This window comes from Sinocyclocheilus rhinocerous, unplaced genomic scaffold (assembly GCF_001515625.1).
Source record: "Sinocyclocheilus rhinocerous isolate Xijiao unplaced genomic scaffold, SAMN03320098_v1.1 scaffold1024, whole genome shotgun sequence".
Taxonomy (NCBI): domain Eukaryota; kingdom Metazoa; phylum Chordata; class Actinopteri; order Cypriniformes; family Cyprinidae; genus Sinocyclocheilus; species Sinocyclocheilus rhinocerous.
This window is the reverse complement of record NW_015655417.1, coordinates 559,140-573,250: the sequence shown is the minus strand read 5'-3', so window position 1 is coordinate 573,250 and position 14,111 is coordinate 559,140. Positions and strand designations below refer to the sequence as shown.

At 40.1% G+C, this 14,111-nt stretch overlaps 2 protein-coding genes across 2 annotated transcripts in view; both read left to right on the top strand.

Moving 5' to 3' along the window:
* Positions 1-8,923, top strand: part of LOC107718283 (zinc finger CCCH domain-containing protein 4-like) — a 15,389-nt gene extending 6,466 nt beyond the window's left edge. The window contains exons 3-14 of the mRNA XM_016525291.1: positions 2,271-2,378; positions 2,519-2,750; positions 2,981-3,126; positions 3,465-3,561; positions 3,673-3,809; positions 3,902-4,003; positions 4,206-4,317; positions 4,451-4,560; positions 4,653-5,098; positions 5,185-5,525; positions 5,785-6,027; positions 6,526-8,923. Coding sequence (XP_016380777.1) covers positions 2,271-2,378; positions 2,519-2,750; positions 2,981-3,126; positions 3,465-3,561; positions 3,673-3,809; positions 3,902-4,003; positions 4,206-4,317; positions 4,451-4,560; positions 4,653-5,098; positions 5,185-5,525; positions 5,785-6,027; positions 6,526-8,141 — 3,690 coding nt within the window. The 3' untranslated portion in view covers positions 8,142-8,923. The remainder of the gene's footprint in view (positions 1-2,270; positions 2,379-2,518; positions 2,751-2,980; positions 3,127-3,464; positions 3,562-3,672; positions 3,810-3,901; positions 4,004-4,205; positions 4,318-4,450; positions 4,561-4,652; positions 5,099-5,184; positions 5,526-5,784; positions 6,028-6,525) is intronic.
* A 255-nt stretch (positions 8,924-9,178) lies between these two features.
* Positions 9,179-14,111, top strand: part of LOC107718279 (TFIIH basal transcription factor complex helicase XPD subunit-like) — a 23,131-nt gene continuing 18,198 nt past the window's right edge. The window contains exon 1 of the mRNA XM_016525288.1: positions 9,179-9,189. The gene's annotated coding sequence lies outside the window, so the exon portion shown is untranslated. The remainder of the gene's footprint in view (positions 9,190-14,111) is intronic.

Here is a 14,111-nt window from a genome sequence, read left to right as displayed (position 1 = left end):
GAAGTGGTGAGGTCACGCAGTCCGTGACGGACAGATCGTTAATGGCTGGATTTTGTGGTAATACAGTAACGTTACATCCAAACGCTCGCCTATCATTCATTGACCTCAAATATGGCTTATCATCTGAAATATGTAAGTAGTAGCAAATTTACATGGCCGCTCAATCTAATGTTAACCTAGAAAAATGTGCGCTATTCAAGTGTCTATGCGGAGTGTGAAAGCTGAACAGTAGCAGTAGCAAGTGAGTGCAGTGCAGTTACTTGCTCTTAAAATACTCTGTCATTTTTGTCATACAGATAAGAGTAATACATCTTTTGAATCTGTAAAGCCTCTACGTTTAGTTCACACATAGAGAGTGAAATGTCTACATTCAAATGAAATAATTCAAATCTGAAAAAAAACGAATATTCTCAGATTATGTAATCCGTACGAAACTTGCATGCAGGCGCATCCACTACTGTGGAGATGACGAGTCCGTGTCGCCAAATTCATCTCTTTAGCCGAAAACACTAGTTTATCAATAGATTATTAAAATGTTAATGCAGTTTAATCTTACTGTTTTCCCTGTCACATTCATCATCATTACTTCTGCCGGTGGGCTGTGGCAAGCTTTATGCGTGCACTTGAGTGCTTATTAGGCTATGTTGGCAATTAAAGGCTCATTAGCATGATTTAAATGGCTTATTAATAAACGTGCAATTAGTCGACTAATGCTTAAAATGAACGAATACTAGTCGACCAGAAAAATCTTTAATCGAGGGCAGCTCTAGTAGTGTCACATTAGAAAGTGAATGACGATTGGTCATTTTACTGTCTGTCAGGTGCTGGCTTCACGTCTCAGTGGCTTGTTTTAAAGAGGAATGGTGTCATAATCCATTTTGAAAAACTTCGGCCACACGGAAAGACTTAATGACTGATGCCGATATTTTAAAATTCAAAATATCGGCCACGGCGATTAGGGATGTAACGATTCACTCAACTCACGATTCGATTCACAATTTTGATTTCACGATTTGGTTCGATTCAAGATTTTTTTTTTTTTTTTACAAAATGAGATTTAACACAAATTATCAATTAAATGTGTCCTTTTATTATTGCTTAGACAAAATACTGTACGTCTCTTTGTGAAATTGAAATATAACACTATAATAATATACTAATATAGCACTTGTAAATTATTGCTCTTTTGTTGGTTTTGATTGCTTCTATTGTCCTCATTTGTTAATCGCTTTGGATAAAAGCGTCTGCTAAATGACAAAATTTAAATATAATGTAAATGTAAATAACAAAACTAATTTTTTATTTTAATTTTAAAACAACAAACAAATCAAATAAATAAGTAACACAAATAAAATAAATCTCTTCGTATAAACAAACTAAGTCTTTGTCTGTGCTCTTTCCATTTAAAATTAGAGGCAACCACTGCATTTTAATCATGATCCAAACAAAGATGCTACATACATGCAACATGAGCAGTTTTCAATCTAAATTACATTTTATGATTTTAAAATTTTAAGCAAAAACAGAATGGTTTGCTGTGGCAAGCTTTATGCGTGCACTTGAGTGCTTATTAGGCTATGTTGGCAATTAAAGGCTCATTAGCATGATTTAAATGGCTTATTAATAAACGTGCAATTAGTCGACTAATGCTTAAAATGAACGAATACTAGTCGACCAGAAAAATCTTTAATCGAGGGCAGCTCTAGTAGTGTCACATTTAGCATCTCAACCGATTTGAATCGTCACATATTTAAATAGATTTTCAACTGGCTCGCGGTTAATCGTTACATCCCTAACGGCGATATATCGGTTGACAACTACAAATTATCCTTTAGAAATCTTTCTAATATGATGATTTGCTGCTCAAGAAACTTTGCTTAGTATTATCAATGTTGAAAACAGTTGCTGTTTAATTTTTTTGTTGAAACTGTGATTTTCAGAATTTTTTGATGAATAAAATGTTGAAAAGAATAGCATTTATTTTAAGTTGAAATCTTTTGTAACATTATAAATGTCTTTACTGTCACATTAGGGATGTAACGATTCACTCAACTCACGATTCGATTCACAATTTTGATTTCACGATTTGGTTCGATTCAAGATTTTTTTTTTTTTTTTACAAAATGAGATTTAACTATAAATGTCTTTACTGTCACATTTGATCAATTTAATGTATCCTTGCTGAATAAAATTATTAATTTTTTTTTTTTAAATCCTACTGACCACAAACCTTTATATCATCTTCTTAAATGTATTTGTGTCTAATGCAGCGTCACGCATCCTCCAGCGATGACCACTCGGACTACAGTGACGAATCAGATTACAGTCCCAGTGAAAAGAGAAAGTACAGGGATTATAGCCCTCAATATCCTCCCACTGTGAGTAAAACATTATTTTTGGTCAGGTCTTGATTTATTTAAAGTAACTCTCATAACACAAGAACTTCCTAGACCGGCCGGCCGGCCAGCCAATCAGATTAGGTTTTAATCCCAGCCTGTATTTTGGTCTGTATTTTTAGTCTCAAGGAGGTTACCCTCCTGCTCCCTCTGGTCATGGAGGTCCCATGCCAAAGAAAGGTGGCTATATGAAGATGGACAAGCAGGGGTATGGTGGCTATGATGACTACGAGGAGGAAACATATGAAGGTGAAGAGGATGAGGGCATGGGTGATGATGACTATGATGATTTCACTAAGGAACTGAACCAATACCGCAAGGCCAAAGAGGTTGGAGGTGGTCCACGTGGCAGAGGTGAATGTTAATTTCAAAGCAATAATTTAGCTTGAATGGTCTTGGCTGAGTGTTTGGATGCATATTAATCATCAGGTAGATGTTTGGAGTTTGACCTTTAGTTACAATATCAAGTATGTAAAGTATGACAAGTATCACATGTTCAGTGTCTGCATACTTTATTTTCTGACAAAAAGAAGTGTGTCAGCATTTGTGTGATACATCTGCTGACCCTTATTACTGTCACACAGGTGGCAAAAACCGCATGAAGAACCTGAGAGGTCGAGGCAGAGGAATGAGGGGACGTGGTGGAAGAGGAGGAGGCAGAGGGAGAGGACGGGGAAAAATGGGAGGAGAGAATGATGATGGTGATGGCATGTACGGAGATGAGATGGAGGTGGGTCCTAGGTCACAAGTTATTAACTTTATCAAGTTATTATCAAGAAATTTTTTGATTTCCAAGCCTAGAAAAGGATATTACCAAAATCTTAAGAAAACGCCATTGAAATTTCTATTGGGAATATAGCTCTGCTACAAAGTTGCTAAAATTGCATTTTGCGAGTGCAATCTCTAAAAGTTATTTTCTAAAAATCATAAATGACTGGAAAAGACATGATTCGTCAGATATCCCATCTAACCCATACCTGGGATTATCCTGTCGGTCATTATTACTATGTAAATTATACAAATTCAGTCAGTTTGTCTTTTACTTAACCTTTTTTATTTTTTGGACAGTATGGAGATGATGACTATGACAACATGGGTGACGATGACTATGATGACTACTCAAAAGAACTAAATCAGTACAGGAAAACAAAGGACAGAGGGCGGGGTGAGTTCTGCTTGAATAATAGATGTAGGAATAAACCTAAATCTCAGATAAGCATCTCAGTAAAGCATTATTTGTTTGAGTGTTTGTAATTTCTAACATTATTTTCTTAAGGTGGAAAAGGTGGGCGAGGTCGCGGGAGAGGCAAAGGAGGTCGAGGAATGAACCGGGGCAGAGGGAGAAATCGAGGGAGGGGCCGTGGAGGAGACCAAGGTCCCGATGAAGATAACGGCGGAGATATGGACATGGGGGTAAGACAGTTCTTCAGATGATACACTTGGTTCATAATTAATCAACAGAACATAAATTAGCATCTGAATAATTTGTTCTCTGACTGCTTTAGGATGGATCTGGAGGCCCGAGGAGGAATGATCAGGAGAAACATGGGCCGGACAAGAAGGGGAAAGCCATCTGTAAATACTATATTGAGGGCCGCTGTACATGGGTAAGCACAGTAAACTAACTTTGGAAGATGTTACAGATAAAATTGGTTGTAATCTAGATGTCTTTGTTTTTTGAGACTATTAAAAGAAAGTTTTGTATGTTTAAATCAATTATGTCTAACTAATAAAATGATGCAAAATCACATATGACTTTGTGGACAACATGAGTTATTTCTGTACTAAATGCTGTCAATGTATCATCAGGGTGACCACTGTAACTTCAGTCATGACATTGAGCTGCCTAAGAAGAAAGAACTCTGCAAGTTCTACATCACTGGCTTCTGTGCACGAGCAGAAAACTGTCCCTACATGCATGATATCCTTTGGTCATTTTGCTTGCTGGTATTCTCATTGGCACTTATTATCTATATAAGGACATTTTAAAGGTACAGATCACAGCACTCTGAAGAATTTTTACTTGTTGAAATAACTCCTTGACTCCACTGCACGTGATTTCCCTTGCAAGCTGTTCCATACCACAGGGAACTGTGTGAATGGTGAGGAGTGTATGTTCTCCCATGAGAACCTAACAGAAGATACTCAAGAGCTGCTTGATAAGGTGATCTTCACAGATATTTTAAATTGAGATGTGGTTTTCTTATTGTTGTTTCTGTGCACTTAGAGTAACAATGCTCCTATTTTTCATTGAAGATGCTGGCAGAGGATGCAGAAGCTGGTGCAGAAGATGAGAAAGAGGTTGAGGAACTTAAAAAGCAAGGCATTAACCCTCTTCCAAAACCACCCCCTGGTGTTGGCCTTCTCCCAACTCCACCAAGACCTACCCCAGGGGACTCCTCTGCACCCATGGACTTTGGAATGCCTGGTGCCCCACATGGTAATATCCCTCCAAGTTGTCCAACGGCTCCAGGCCCTGGTGCTGGCCCTGTTCCTGGTCCTGGAGTTGGACCATGCCCAGGCCCCCCTCCTCCCTGCCCAGATGGAGGCACCTTCCAAGGGCCACCAAACCCCAATGGTGGTCCTCCGCCACCTATGGGTCCACCACCTGTTTGTGGAGGAAATGCTGGAAAGAAGATTCCATCCTTGTTTGAGATTGTGGTCAAGCCCACAGGACAGCTTGCACAAAAATTAGGTGTCAGGTTAGCTATCTTTTTCTTTGTCAAGTCATCTTGGTTTACTTACTAGCCACATACAGAATATACTGACACAGATGTATTCTTTACAGAGGACCAGGTCCTGGCAATGCTGCTGCAGGTGTTGCAGGACCTCAGGGACCTCCTGCAGGTCCCCCAGGTGCACCTCCACCTCGCTTTCCTGGGGCCCCACCACCAGGACACATGGGTCCAGGCGGTCCTCATGATATGCCTCCGATGGGCCCATCTAACATGAACCAAGGCCCTCCATCAATAGGCACAGGACCGCCAATGATGCAGAACTTTGGCCAGGGAGATGGACCACCAAACCCAGGCATGATGCCTCCAGGTGGTGGAACATCTGGTAGCAACTTCTATGATAACTTCTACCAGCAGCAGCAAGCCATGTCGATAGATGGAGGTGGAAGAGATGGTGAGTTCATGTTGTATTTTAAGTTATTTTCTGTAAATTCAGAGCAAAGCACAGTTGCATGTAAGCATCATTTAGAAGTTTTTATCCAAATTGACTTTTATCAGTTCTTGCATTACCTGAGAGTGGGACTCATGTCTTTGTTGTTGCTTGCACCATGCTCTACCATTTGAACTAATGTGAGCTGCTTTATTGTCCTACTCTGTTCTACCTCTGAGACATGAGATTAGTATTCAGCTTCATTCTTCGCCTCCCGGTACAGGTGACAACTTTCAAGGTGTGGGTGGTGGAAACTTCAATGATCAGTCATCTGGGAAACAGAACTCTGGAAGCATAGAGGGTGCAGCTAATGTAGGCCCTTCTAATCAGCCTGGGATAGCAGTGCCAGATTTCCTGCCCCCAGCGCAGCGTGTGCTGTTTATGAGACTCCAGCAGAAACAACACGAGGATGAGGAGAGAGCCAGGAGGCTGGCTGAAGGAGGAGGAACTGAGAGGGAGAATGAAGGTACTGATGCAAAACATTGCCTGTGCTTGCACCATTTAATACAATATCATATGACATAAATTTTCTGCAGAAACATGCATAGCTTTTATACAAGAATGTTATATTTTTACCAAAGTCTTGTAAAGTACTTTGGTAAAAATGTAACATTCTTGTATAAAAGCTATGCCTTTTTTTAGATTTACATAACATTTGTGTCAAACAAATAGCTGAGGTTTTCAAAGCGCTAACTTCAAATGTATATGTTGCCAAGGCTATTTCTGGGAAAGAAACATCTCAAGGGCTCTGCTCAAAGCTTGACCCTGCCCTGGACCTCATAATACTGTAAACATTCTCTGGCCTGGGGCTGTACAATCTTGCCACAAAAAAAATCTTGTCCCTCCACTAGATGGTGCTTTCTTGCACCGAGTGAAACTTACAGAAGCTGATGTTTCAGATGATATTACCAGTAAAAGAAAATCACATTGATCTCTGAATCTCTGCACTTCCATTTACTTGCAGGAGATTCAGCAAACTGGTATTCCAGTGAAGATGAGGACGGTGGTGGCAGTGTCACTTCCATTCTCAAAACCTTGCGGCAACAAACCCAGACCCAAGGCCCTGCCAAGCCGGATGGAGCTCCTAGTGACCCTCGTCTACAAAAGTCTCAGCCTGCACAGGCACCCAGCCGACCAGCAGACCCCCGACTGGCACGAGACCCACGTCTATCCCGCAACACAGACTCCTCTCAGGCACCTGAAGCCAGTGCTTCATCCTCTCTATCTCCTACCCCTTCAGACCCCCGTCTTGCCCGGCATGCAGCCACCCATGCCCCTAAACCAGAGCCCCCATTTGTGTACAAACCCCCGCCGTTGACCGCCCCAGCCAGTAATGAGGAAGAGGAGGGTGAGAGAATGCTGAGGGACAAGCCCGTGCCCATTCCCCTTGACCCTTTAATGGGCATGGCTTTGCGTGATCCCCGCTCCCAACTACAGCAGTTCAGCCACATCAAAAAGGATGTAGTACTGAGCAAGCCTTCATTTTCTAAGGCAGTGCTGTGGAGTCCTGAAGACCTCATCCCTATTCCCATTCCTAAACAAGACTTGCTCCCTTTGCCCCCTGGCATCCCTCCAGTTACCGCCATGGATCCTCGTCTGTCCCGCACACAGCCCCAGCACCACTCCGTTTCTCTCCCTCCTACTGTTCCTTCTGCTGAGCAGTCGAATCAATCCTCCTCTTCCCTTCCAGACTTTGAGCTGCTCTCCCGCATCCTCAAAACTGTCAATGCCACTTCATCCAGCCCTTCTCAAGGCGCTTCCACAGGAATCTCATCACCTCCGTCCGTCTCGGCCGAGAAGTCCGTTGACCCTCGCATGACACGAAAAGCCCCTGCCGACCCCCGACTCCAGCCACAAAAATCTGCTCTTAAGTCCACTTTGGAGGCATCTGCTCCTCAAGGATCTCCCCCAGCTGTCTCCTTATCTCCACCTTCCTCCAGCCCCACCATCGCACCGTACGACCCACGGCTGCTATCAGCAGGAGGGTCAGTTCGAGGTGTGGGTGCTGGCGGTGTAGGTAGTGGCGGCAGCAGCAGTAGCGTGCTGAGCGGCATCAGTCTGTACGACCCTCGGACTCAGGGCTCAGACAAGGCCGAGGGTTCAGGGGCCCCTAGAAACACTAGTCCTCCCCCTGAGCCCAAGTCAAGTGAAAGTACAGCGACTACATCTAAACCCAAGTCTAAAGAGCCCCTGTTTGTGCGCAAGTCTGCACTGGACCAGCCGGAACCAGAGAAGAGCTCGGCGGAGCAGACTACGGATCGCTACAACAGCTACAACCGCCCTCGACCCAAACCTTCACCTTCGCCCAATGCAGGGACTGCTGCAGGGGCCCCTGCTACAGGCAGTCCATCTGCAGCTGGTCAGGGCCCAGCTGGTTCTGCAGAGCAGCCTGCAGGAGTCCACAACCTTCCTGTATCCACATTGTTCACCATGGTAAAGCAGGTCAATAAACCTAGCGGCACTGGCAGCCCGTTTGATGGCAATAGCCCCGCGCAGCCTGACGTGGCAGAACAGGACAATGCCTCTCTAAAAGACGTTTTTAAAGGCTTTGACCCCACAGCGTCACCGTTTTGCCAGTGAACTCTACTGTGTCGTTGTGAGCCGCTTAAGGACTTTTAGATGTGCGGCTTCACAGATACCCAATATATAAAGATATTCACCCTTGCCAGGTTACACACCACAGTATTCACATATAGATTTCTATTGGACGGTTGGGATTGGGAGGGATTATATCTGTACTAGTGAGAGAAAGATAAAAAGTAAATGTCTATTTTAAAACCAAATGAGAAACGTTTAAATAAAATGTTCATTTTAAGGACCTCTATCAGTGTGTACATCAAGAAACACTGAACTACATTAATTTCAGCATTACGAAAGACCAACATTTTCATCAGCCTATACCAAACAGGTTCATTGGATTATGACCCATTACCCCCACCATATCATCCTGCTTGAGTTTGCCGGCTGACTTTTTTGTTCCACTTGGCTTTAGGGAGACTTCATTTACTGCCACTCCCTTTGCCTCCTGCGGTGGAGCTGAACTAGTCCATGTTGTTCACTGGCACATTTCATTTGCTTTCCACCAGTGATTTAGATCCTTTTAAGAAGTTTTAGCTCTGTTTCCTCTCTGCTTAGGCTAGTTAGCTCATTTTTCATGTCTGTATGGATGCCCCTTATATTCCTATTGCTTTAAATTTGTGTTTAGTCTGTTGAGGCCACTCCAGAGATGAGACCTACCGTTGTACGTGTTTGTGTCACATGTGAGATGATTTTAATTTATTTTTTATACTTAAGCGGTCTGCTCTTTTTTTTTTTTCTTTGTAACGTGGCTGTCAGATTGAACCATTTTATGAATGTATATATATATATATATATATATAAATATATATTTCATGTCTCTATGGATGCCCCTTATATTCCTATTGCTTTAAATTTGTGTTTAGTCTGTTGATGCCACTCCACAGATGAGACCTAGCGTTGTATGTGTTTGTGTCACATGTGAAATCATTTTAATTTATTTTTTATACTTAAGTGGTCTGCTCTTTTTTTTTTCTTCTTTGTAACGTGGCTGTCAGATTGAACAATTTTATGAATGTGTATATATATATAAATATATATATATATACATGTGTATAGTACATATTCTTCCCATCTGGTTTGTAAATTAACTTGAATTGTACAACAGCTAATGTTGATGGAAAATATATCATGTCATTCTTTTGTTTTCTCACGGCTCTGTCACTCTTTCCCTGAAACAGGTGGTATGTCTCAATGACTGCTCTGAATTATCTTGGGTTTTTTGTTTTTTGGGTTGCCTCTCTGCAAAATGACGGCTTTGTAAATTGAAAAGTGTCCATATTTGACAAAAGGTAACATTTTGTAACCATTCATTGTAGGTGAAGTTGTGAAGTATTTAATAAAGGCAATACCAGATTGAAAACGAGCAGGACCTCAAACAAATGGGTGAATCAGTGGTGTTGGTTGTATCATGATTCTTTTGTCCATCTGTGCGAGCATGATATGAGTCATTTCCTCTAGATTCCAGGTCTACCACATTCCTTACTCTTTACTGTTGGTATGTTTTTACAAAGGTATGGCAAGAGGGATGAAGATTGTGTCATTTACTCATCCTCATGCTGTTCCAAATCTGAATGAATTTATTTCTTCTGAAGAACAAAAGAACAACATTGGTAACCAAACAGTTTTGGTGGCCTTTGACCTCCATTGAATGGAGAAGGAAAATTCTCAAAATATCATAATATATTTTGGCTGAACTATCGTTGTACGTGCAATGTAGGTTACCTTTTTGGCACTTCACTCATCCTCAATGTCAACTGAGGAGAAATCTCAGTTAAGTTAAAATTGTGTCCATTTATCACAGTGCTCAACAGTGTCATTTGCTGTTAGGTTGAACCTTCCTAAAATGAGAAACCACAGAAAAAGATCCTATTTGACTTTGTTTTACATTTAGTCCATTGTAAACACGTTTCTATACAGGATACTGCCACACCCTGCAGTTTTTTAACTGAAGTGGCAAGAGTGTTGATTTTCTTTGGCAGGGGAAACTGGCCTTGATTAAACGGAGGCTAAATTTGCTTAATGTTCTTACAAAGTAGCTTATTTTAGCCCAGATCCTTTGTTTTAAACTGTATGCAGATCTTTTCTCAGAATAAAACTACAGCTGCCTGTCACGGATATGTACCATCAACACTAATTGAAAATAGAATAGTTAAAACTTCATAAGAATGATGCATTGGCATATTTTTTGTCACTAATCCTTTCAAGGCAACAACTAAATTTTAAGGATTGAGTAAATATCGTGTTTAAAAAAAGATTATAACTATTTTAAATTTCTTATATAAAAATATTTTATGTATTTTGTAGGGTATTAAAATAAAAAGTGGCATTTAATTCACAGCTAATACAACCTTATACAATTATTCTTTATGTGTATTTGTGTGGAAAACAAAATGTCAGAGACTACTACTAATAAAAACATTTTACTGTCAGCCTATTTTTAGTTTTACTTTAAGTGGAACCCCTGCTCTCAATCTAGAACTGTTTAGGAGATTAAGTTAACCTCATGCCGAGTTTCTACAGCCATATCATGTTTGTGATTCCCATGTGGACACAACTGCAACCTCTTTGGTCACCTCCACCCTATTTCCTGCCCTCTTTGAGGAATTCCACCCAGCCTCGTTTTTCTTGGGAAGACTGATCTGAGCCAGGCACTGGAGCGGGAGCGAGATGTCTGCTTAAGAGACCTCAAAAACAAAACTGGCTTCCTTTGGAAAAAACAGACAGGGAAATTAATTGACTCAATGAGTGGAGCCTTCCTTTTCACTCTAAACACTTTCTTCCTATTCCACTGGTTTGGATAAAGGGGAAATAACATATTAAAATAGATTGTTATGTAAAATATTTCTCTGGTTGTTACAAAAATAGCCTGGAATATTCAAAGTCCTTTGCTTTAAAGTTTGAAATCCAAAAACACCACAATTACGAAATGCAGTTTATCTACGGTCTTTTCATTTATTTATTTTTTTTACCAAGCCATGTAAATGTACAATTAAACTTCACAGAAAAATTGTGGTACTGTATTAATCTGTAAAAGAAAAAAACATTTTGGTTTGGTTGATTTAATGTGAAGTCCTTTAAGCAAGTAAAATGTACTAAAATACTAATAAATGTTAAAAATTTCAAACAAAGTTTAAAAGTTAAAAATATTTTTTTCATATAATAGCCTTTTTAATAAAGTTACTCCATTGAATCTCAACTTTTTTTCTTTTTTTTTGACCCAGAAACACATTCATGATGGGTTAAATGTCCATTAAAAGGGTCCACTGTGTTGAATAGTGTTCTTGTCATGTGACATACTGTATATGGCTGTGGATATGCATTGATTTTGAATGGGTGGGCAAAAGGTTTGTTTCACTGCTTTTTTTAAAGAAATTTTTTTTTATTATTATGGCCAGCTACTTGTGCCAATATTTATTATCATTGTTATTATTATTCTCATTTTTATTTTTTTTCAGTTACACCATCTAGCAATTTTTAATATACCCCCCACATGTAAAAGTTGTTTTTTATTCAGAAATCATATCCAAGTCATTGTCTGTATGAATTTAATTTGTAATGCATTTTGAATAGCATAAAATCATACATTTTAATGCTAAGTAAGCAAATTTCAATTGCAACTCAACATGCATTACAGTATGTGTGCCTTTGTGTGAAAGAGCTGCTTAATGATAATTACTGCAGTCAATTCAAAGTCTACTGAGTTCCCACAGCAGCCCCTCGGCCCTCTGGGAACTATCTGCACTAAATGGGTCATATGGTCTGTTTATTTCTTTTCCTGCTGAGCTGTCTTTCCCCAAGTCTGCTCTCATTAAATTGCTGTAGTAAATCACACTGATTTTCTGACATGTCAATGAAACTGAAGTAAGCTATTTCAGACTGGGCTAAAGATAAATATATCAATATTTTATTCGTCACTCTTTGTTCTATTTCAGTCCTTTGTATTGTTTTCTTATCTTCTATACTGCCCACATTGGCAGCAATGTGTCCTTGTGGGGAGCAGAGACTAAATAGACCACGAATGGAAACCTGGTCAAGTTAAGTCAAGTCACCTTTATTTATATAGCGCTTTATACAATACAGATTGTGTCAAAGCAGCTTTGCACTGTTAAACAGAAAAAACCAATGTGTGCTGATAATGCAAAAGGACAATTGAAGTCAGTTCATTGTTGATTCAGTGATGTCTTCATCCAGCTCAGTTCAGTTCTCTTCAAATAGTGTCTGTGCAATCAAGTCAACAATATTGCCAGAAATTGTGTCCTCAACTAAGCAAGCCAAAGGCAACAGTGGCAAGGAACCAAAACTCAATCGGTGACAGAAATGGAGAGAAAAAAAACCTTTGGAGAAACCAGGCTCAGTTGGGGGGGCTGTTCTCCTGTGGCCTAGTGTCTAAACTACTGTAGCTAAAACTGTTTAAATTCTGTCCATTTATGTTTATGGCATACAGGATTTAACAACATCCTTCCACCTTTTGAACTCCAGTTACTCCAATCTGTCTGTCAATAATTAATAGGCTTAATCAAGCGTATCATGTTATTTATTCTACAGATTCTTTAAAATAAGAATGTCCAATAAAAATGTCCAAAATATGCCACACAACAGTAAAAGTCACAATTGTCTGAGTCCAGTGTGATTTCAAAGTGGAATTACAGCTCTTTTTCCATCTCGGCTTAGTGTGTCATCCTCCCAGAATGCCTTCTGACAGGCCTGTGCTCTGAACACTGTGAAAACACTCTAATGCACTAATGCAAACCACATGTCATATCCTGAAATTCCCAGAATTCCTGCTAGTAAGGTCACTTAGCTAGCCAATTGTCCTGCAAAATTGGTCTCTTGTTCAGCATTCCCCATTTACTGCCCATTCATACAATATACACAGTAACATCTTTGATGGATTGATGACTTGAGAGGGCTCCGCAGAAGGGGGTGCTGCTTGACCCAAGGGTTCATTCTGGCCCTTTGCGTCAGAGCTGACCAGCAACTGAACCCTCCAGTGCTAAACCACTGATTAATTCAACAAGAACAGACATTAGATCTTCCAAGAAATGATATGTAGAGGAGGATGGTCTTAATTCTCAGATGGTTTCTGCAGTAATCTGTGAATTGGGTGTTGTAACAAATATATGTGACCTTATTGAAGATACCCAAGTTGCACAAAATGCCACAGAAGTATTTATGCCATTATAGTTTTGTCTGTCAGTGGAGTAAGGGAAATTTCTAGGTCACTGAATCATAGTCTAAAGAACTTTTTCACACAGATAATGATGAGACATTATGGAATAGTATTCAGTCAAGTGGGTCATCACTATGATACATCAAGTGAAATCATGTTGAAATTTACAGGAAAAGCTTGGAAGGCTTAATCCAACTCACTGAATACTGAACCTAAAAAATGGGTTACTGCGGTGTGTTGAATGTGTGTTAAAGTTATAAATGTCAGGTCTGTGAATTTTGGAAGTCGGATAATAATTCCAGAGGTAGTTGTTGATTTTAACATTAACTAGAGCTTAAACCCACAGAGCCATAAAACAGAGACCTGTTTTACAGGATGGTTTGAAAGGGCCTTGTATGCATATTTGTAGTCTAAGATCAACCTGGCTCATAGTCCTAGTGACTGTCAAACAAATGTTTCTAATTTGGAGAAAATTAGTTTAAAGGGGTCATATGACATTTGTGGCCAGCTATCCAGTGTGTTGTGATTGGCCGAATGCCTCAAGCGTGTGACGGAAATGTTATGCCCCTTAATATACTATGACGCCGTCTCCCAGCAGGACGAGACAAAATCAATAAAACCCATTACAAATGAAGCACTTGTTGCATCCAGTGGGGACATAATTACTGATTACACTGACTTGTACTGTCTTTTTACGCATTGCGTTGCATCGCGCTGCATAAACATAAAACCATGTCTGCATTTGTGATCGGAGAAATGACAAACAACAAGCGCTACTCTACACTGCTCAAAACTCGCAT